This window comes from Diaphorina citri, unplaced genomic scaffold, assembly GCF_000475195.1.
Source record: "Diaphorina citri unplaced genomic scaffold, Diaci psyllid genome assembly version 1.1 scaffold1012, whole genome shotgun sequence".
Classification (NCBI taxonomy): domain Eukaryota; kingdom Metazoa; phylum Arthropoda; class Insecta; order Hemiptera; family Psyllidae; genus Diaphorina; species Diaphorina citri.
The window spans coordinates 39,730-45,671 of record NW_007378442.1 but is presented as its reverse complement, the minus strand read 5'-3'; the positions used below and the strand labels follow the sequence as shown (position 1 = coordinate 45,671).

At 41.8% G+C, this 5,942-nt stretch overlaps 1 protein-coding gene and 1 long non-coding RNA gene across 4 annotated transcripts; one reads left to right on the top strand and one right to left on the bottom strand.

Annotated features, from left to right (window-relative positions):
• Window positions 1-1,751: 1,751 nt before the first annotated feature.
• On the bottom strand, window positions 1,752-5,770 carry LOC103513717. 3 transcript variants are annotated; one of them, XM_026826844.1, is made up of 4 exons: window positions 5,276-5,770; window positions 3,977-5,147; window positions 3,827-3,887; window positions 1,752-2,549 (listed from the first exon to the last, which is right to left on the bottom strand). In XM_026826844.1, exons 1-4 carry the CDS (start codon window positions 5,668-5,670, stop codon window positions 1,783-1,785), a joined length of 2,394 nt encoding a protein of 797 aa, XP_026682645.1. In that variant the 5' UTR covers window positions 5,671-5,770; the 3' UTR covers window positions 1,752-1,782. The 3 variants fall into 3 exon arrangements, with proteins under 3 accessions (XP_026682645.1, XP_026682646.1, XP_026682644.1); XM_026826845.1 differs by having other exon boundaries at window positions 1,752-2,559; window positions 3,837-3,887; XM_026826843.1 differs by lacking the exon at window positions 3,827-3,887 and having other exon boundaries at window positions 1,752-2,559; window positions 3,926-5,147.
• LOC113469274 lies at window positions 5,640-5,942 on the top strand. The gene is made up of 2 exons (XR_003392739.1): window positions 5,640-5,704; window positions 5,789-5,942. It is a non-coding gene; the product is annotated as an uncharacterized LOC113469274 (long non-coding RNA).

The window sequence follows — 5,942 nt, the reverse complement described above, 5'->3', positions numbered from 1 at the left end:
TTTTATTCTAGCTAGGGGCTCAAAATCGATTTCATATCTGTAAATAAAAACTTTTTTTTTTACGAATACGGTACAAGAAGAAGAACAACAAAAACCTACCCACGTTTCTAACCTACATATTACATAACTATACTCTTTTATTTTTTCCACTCCCCTTACTTTTTCAGAAAAAGGGTAAAAGTGTGCTTTTTTCGTTATTTTTACTTTTCGGAGAAATGGAAAGCATTAAAAATTTATAAATTATGAAATAAGAAGAGGAAAAAACATATAAACAACAAACAAAGAACAAAAAGTTCAAAGAAACTCACATAAAAAAAGTCTCAGTTTGTAAACTCGTCAAGTGAAAATCAAAACTTGAAAATCTTAGAACGTACATCGTTCGTTCAATTTCTGATTGTGGTGAACTTTTGCAGGCGGTTTTGGTGAATCAGAAGCACAATCGAGTGAGAGAAGGCAAGGAGTTCATATTGTCCTGTGTAGCCGAAGGTTCCAGGTTCATACAATTCCACTGGTTCAAGGATAGAGTCCCCATCAATGTCAATTATTCTATGAGGTAATTGGTCCTATTACGGTCATTTAACGTATACATATCTAATTATCTATGTATTTTGTTTCAGCTGGGTTCGCCATTAGTAATCCTTTAGTCAGCTCCCATGGCGTAGTGGCCACTGCGCTCGCCTTGCACGCGGGAGACCCGGGTTCGATTCCCGGCGAGGTCAAGAAATTTGTATCATGCAAATGATTGATTCCGGAGACCCGGGTTCGATTCCCGGCGGAGTCAAGAAATTTGTATCATGCAAATGATTGATTCCGTGACTGGCTGTTGCGGGGCCCACTCAGCCTCGTTAGGAAAATGAGTAGCTATGGCGTATAAATGCGCATAGCGACCGGTGCCAGCATGGTATGTAAACATTGGATTTTAGGATTGTTGAGATATTGGGAAAAAATCCTACAATGCTGCAGTGAGCACCAAAGTTGTGAAATAATAACACAAAGAAACTGCATTTACATTAGTAATCCTTTATCCTACTCCTTCATGTCTTCTCCATTCTCCATCCCTTTTCTCTCAAGTCTTCCTCAACCTTATCTTTATCCTCTTCCCCTGAATGACTAGTTTCTACTATGTAACTCTCGTAGTCTCGTCTCTTCTCTACCCGACCAAACCATCTTTATTTTTATTTATTTATTACACATTTAGCAATTAATTTATTTGTTTGTTTTTATGTTTCAGATAACCAAACTGTTCCGAGGGATTTCCAAGATTGAGAATCTACAAGTACTTAACCTAACGTAAGTAAAGAAACTACCTACCTATCGGAACTCATACTATAAAACTCAGCTTTACCTTTACCAAGGCTAGTTTGCACTCTCATGTTCACAAACCTTTACCCGCAGAACGTACTGAAGTTTTGTTGTATGTCTTTTTTTCTACCTATTTGCATTTACATAGCTGGCACTCCTGACAATAGTAATGGTGAAAAGGGGAGTAGGTAATAAAAAAAAAACCTAACCTTTTTATCACTTGATATTTTATGGAATTGAGTGTTTATTACTTCTATTCTACATAAATTCGGTGTCATTTTATTCTCTCAGGTAACAATCAGATATTTCTGACAGCATATTAGGTACAACCAAGGGGGAGGGGAAAAAAAAAAAAAAAAAAAAAAAAAAAAAAAAAAAAAAAAAAAAAAAAAAAAACCTAACCTTTTTATCACTTGATATTGTATGGAATTGAGTGTTTATTACTTCTATTCTACATAAATTAGGTGTCATTTTATTCTCTCAGGTAACAATCAGATATTTCTGACAGCATATCTTCACGTACAGTTCATCTATTTTCTTCTCTATGAAGTTCATCTCTTTGTCCAGGCATAGCTTCAGTTCCCGTCGTATCAGTTCATTCTCTCTTAGCAATGCCTCATTGAATGTGTTCAGAGCAGTATTCTTCAAGTTCTTATAGATCTCCATGGTTCGCCGGTGGATGGCGTTGGTATCCTCGTATTCCATGTTGTCGCACAACTCCTGGTCTATGGGTTTACATCCTATAGAGAACTCATTGACAGTTCCCTTCTGATTACACTCGTCCAGTAGTCTCCTCTTCTCATTCTCCATCTCTATGAGCATCGCATCCAGTGCTCTATTGTTTTCACTTGTTATCTTCTCCTCCACTTGATTAGTGACCTGTTCGTTTTCCGCTTGCAATTTCTCCTGGACGTGACTGGTGAACATAATCTTGTCGTAATATCTCAGACGGGTCCCGAAGTGTTGTATCAAGTTCTGGATGAATATGCTTTGTCTCTTTTCCTTCTGTGTGAGGAGATTCTGCATGTAGCTTCTCTCTAATTTCTTCTTGTCCGCCATCAGTCGTCGTATCATCTCCCGCTGATCTTCTGCCTGCACCTCAATGAATTTCTTCACCCGTTTCCTGTCTGGTTTGGAGAACACACCGTCCAGTAGGGAGTCCAGTGAGGGAGTTTTAGCAACGGCAGCATACCCGCCAGTTATTTCCTCCGAGGCACTCGTCTTCATTTTCTCTCTGAGTTGATTTCGCTCCGCCAGTGATGCCAGTGTCATTCAGACAAACTTTCTTCAACTGATTGTTCTAATTTTTCTGCGAAAAAGAAAGTTGACATTCCAATTCTTTCCCTTTTTTAACTGTCCTTATTTCCTCTCCTCTCCATTTTTGTACTCCTATTTTTTCTCTTTATTCTCCTCTTCTTCTTTTTATTTTTTTTTTTGATGCCAGTGTCATTCAGACAAACTTTCTTCAACTGATTGTTCTAATTTTTCTGCGAAAAAGAAAGTTGACATTCCAATTCTTTCCCCTTTTTTAACTTTCCTTATTTCCTCTCCTCTCCATTTTTATACTCCTATTTTTTCTCTTTATTCTCCTCTTCTTCTTTTTCTTTTCCTTCTCCTCTACTCGCCCGTCTTTCCCTTCTCCTTTTACCCCTCCCTTTCTGCTTTCTTATTGTTCCACTTTGTTTACCTCTTCCTCTCCTTCCTTCTTTCTCTTATCTTTTCTTTTTCTTGCCCTCTTCCCTCTTCATTTTCTTATCTTCTTTCCCCTCTTCCACCTCCCTATTCTTCTCAATTGTTTTCTTCTCTCCCTCTTCCTCCTTCTTCTTCTTCTCTTCCTCCTCCTTCTTCTTCTCCTCCTTCTTCTTCCTCCTTTTTTCTTCTCTTCCCCCTTCTCCTTCTTCTTTTTCTTCTTCTCTTCCTCCTCCTTCTTGATCTTCTTCCTCCTCCTCCTTCTTCTTCCCTTTCTCTTATCTTTTCTTTTTCTTGCCCTCTTCCCTCTTCATTTTCTTATCTTCTTTCCCCTCTTCCACCTCCCTATTCTTCTCAATTTTTTTCTTCTCTCCCTCTTCCTCCTTCTTCTTCTTCTTCTTCTTCTTCTTCTCTTCCTCCTTCTTCTTTTTCTTCTTCTCCTTCTTCTTCTTCCTCCTTTTTTCTTCTCTTCCCCCTTCTCCTTCTTCTTTTTCTTCTTCTCTTCCTCCTCCTTCTTGATCTTCTTCTTCCTCCTCCTTCTTTTTCTTCTTCTTCTTCTTCCTCCTCCTCCTCCTCCTTTTTTCTTCTCTTCCTCCTCTTCCTTCTTCCCCCTCCTTCTTCTTTTTCTTCTCCTGGAAGATTGAATGAGATCTGTCTTTCTGAATAAAAAAGGACTCTCTATTCAAATTGAAATAAATAATACGAATTAATTAAAGCTCCCCATGCTGAAATAGAAGAATGAGAGACATTTCTATTATCTAATATTCCATTCTTATATTTTACTAGCTGAATTCCGTCGCTTCGCTCCGGAATCCCGCTAGTTCATCCCGAGGCTGCTCCGCCAGCTTCTTCTGTGCGTCTCTACTCAGGAACACACCTAGCTTCTCATCCCATACCATGTTCTTACCGAGCATGAGTTCCTTAGCTCCGCCAGCTTCTTCTGTGCGTCTCTACTCAGGAACACACCTAGCTTCTCATCCCATACCATGTTCTTACCGAGCATGAGTTCCTTGGCTTTCTCTATTTCTGCATCGAGCATGGTGGGGATTGCCTTTCCGTTCTCCATCTTATACACAACACTCGGTTCCAACACTAACTCCCCGGTGTGTGGATGTTTGATATAGCGCGGGTTACTCATCAGAGTCACCTCACCTGTGTCTGGGTTGGTTTTCATGATAGGTCCGACCTGATTGATACTTTGTCCTGTCTGAGGATTCCTCATGGTGAAGGGACCCTCCTGGTATTTCATCTCCCCAGTGACTGGGTCTCGTATCATGACAGGACCCCCCAGGATGGCCTTCTCCCCACTCTCTGGATCTTCATACATGATGGGCGTTCCTCCAGGCATGACTGGCAGGACAGAGTAGCCCACCCCATCACTGTCCATGTACACATAGGGTTTACCGTCTGTCTGCAAAGGGTTAATCCTGACTTCTGCCCCAGTGCGTGGATCTATGACGGTGAATGGTTTAACCCTGTTCTGATCGACCAGGAGACGAGCCCCTGTCACAGGGTCCTCGTACATGTAAGGCTGCTGATCTGTCGTGTCCATCAAGATGGGGTTACCTTCCTCGTCCTGTCCTGCATAATACTGACCAACAGGCTTTCTAGGATCAACCACCAACTCCTTCTTAGTGACAGGGTCCAAGAGAATCAACTTGGGAGGATCAATAACAAAGTTATCTCCAGTCGTGTGGTCATACACCGTGTAGTAACCATTGTCATCTGCCTTGTGCTGGCTGGGGTCAACATAGATCTCCTTCCCAGTCAGGTTATCCGTCGCGTAGAATGGTTTCTTAATGAATTCCTCCAGAGCATCTATGTTATATGGCATGAGGTCTTGGTCTAGTTCAGAGCCAGACATGGTTTGTGGTTTGTTGGATAGATTGGGTGAGTTGTTTATTGCGGGGTAGATCATGAACTCCTTCAGCATGCGTTGGGAACTCCAGATACCAAGTGATCCCTCGTGTCCTTTGGATTTGCTTTTAGCTCCATGCGGCGTCGTCTGATCCTTGTCTAATGTCTGGTGTGGTTTGGCGCTCTTATGAGGATTTTCCATAACAAGTTTGTCGCCTTTACTCTTGGGTTTGTTTTTGATCTTCCGGAAGTCAATGTCTTCGTTGAGGACAGGATAGGTGAGCGGTTCTTTCATCCACCCTGTTTGGCGCTCTTATGAGGATTTTCCATAACAAGTTTGTCGCCTTTACTCTTGGGTTTGTTTTTGATCTTCCGGAAGTCAATGTCTTCGTTAAGGACAGGATAGGTGAGCGGTTCTTTCATCCACCCTGTGGCTTTGATGTCAGGTAGTCCATGTTCCTCCAATTTATATCCAAGTTGGGGAGGTGGATACACTTTCTTCTTCCCTTCGAGGAGACGTTGCTTGCATTCCTCCTGAACCTCTGGGTCGGGGTCGCCTGATTTCTGATAGGTTATCTGATACTCCGGCTTCCCCTGGTCGTTCTTCTCGATATGCATGCGGAGTTGACCACATGTAGTTTCTTCTTGTGCCGCCAGAGCGCTGAGTGGTTGATCTGGCATCGGTTGAATCACAGTGGGCGTCACGGACAGGCTTGTCTCTTGGGTTTCCACGATGGCGAAATTTTCAATATGAAACACGAGGGGTTCTACAGGTGGTGGAGGTGGCGGACCTTTCTTACCTTTTTTTTTGCCTTTGGCCATGGGAGGAAGGTGAAGAAGTGAGAAGTAGTCTGAGGTAGAAGGTGAACTGAATCTTCAACGTGGTGACATTGCAGGATGGTGTTACAAGGGTAATTTAGAAAGTGAGAAGTAGTCTGAGGTAGAAGGTGAACTGAATCTTCAACGTGGTGACATTGCAGGATGGTGTTACAAGGGTAATTTAGAAGACTTTAGGACTGGACTATTTTATTTGTAATGAGAAATAATTTGGCTACCAATAAAAATAATTTTCAGTCCTCTAGTCCGAGCTGGCT

What these genes read in the sequence shown, in the direction of transcription:
- LOC103513717 (XM_026826843.1), bottom strand. Translation starts at nt 5,670, where the DNA reads ATGGCCAAAGGCAAAAAAAAAGGTAAGAAAGGTCCGCCACCTCCACCA. An exon ending in CCTGACATCAAAGCCACAGG is followed by an intron (nt 5,148 to 5,275) that starts GTGGATGAAAGA and finishes GCGCCAAACAGG; the next exon opens with GTGGATGAAAGAACCGCTCA. An exon ending in GTAGAGACGCACAGAAGAAG is followed by an intron (nt 2,560 to 3,925) that starts CTGGCGGAGCTA and finishes ACACTGGCATCA; the next exon opens with CTGGCGGAGCGAAATCAACT.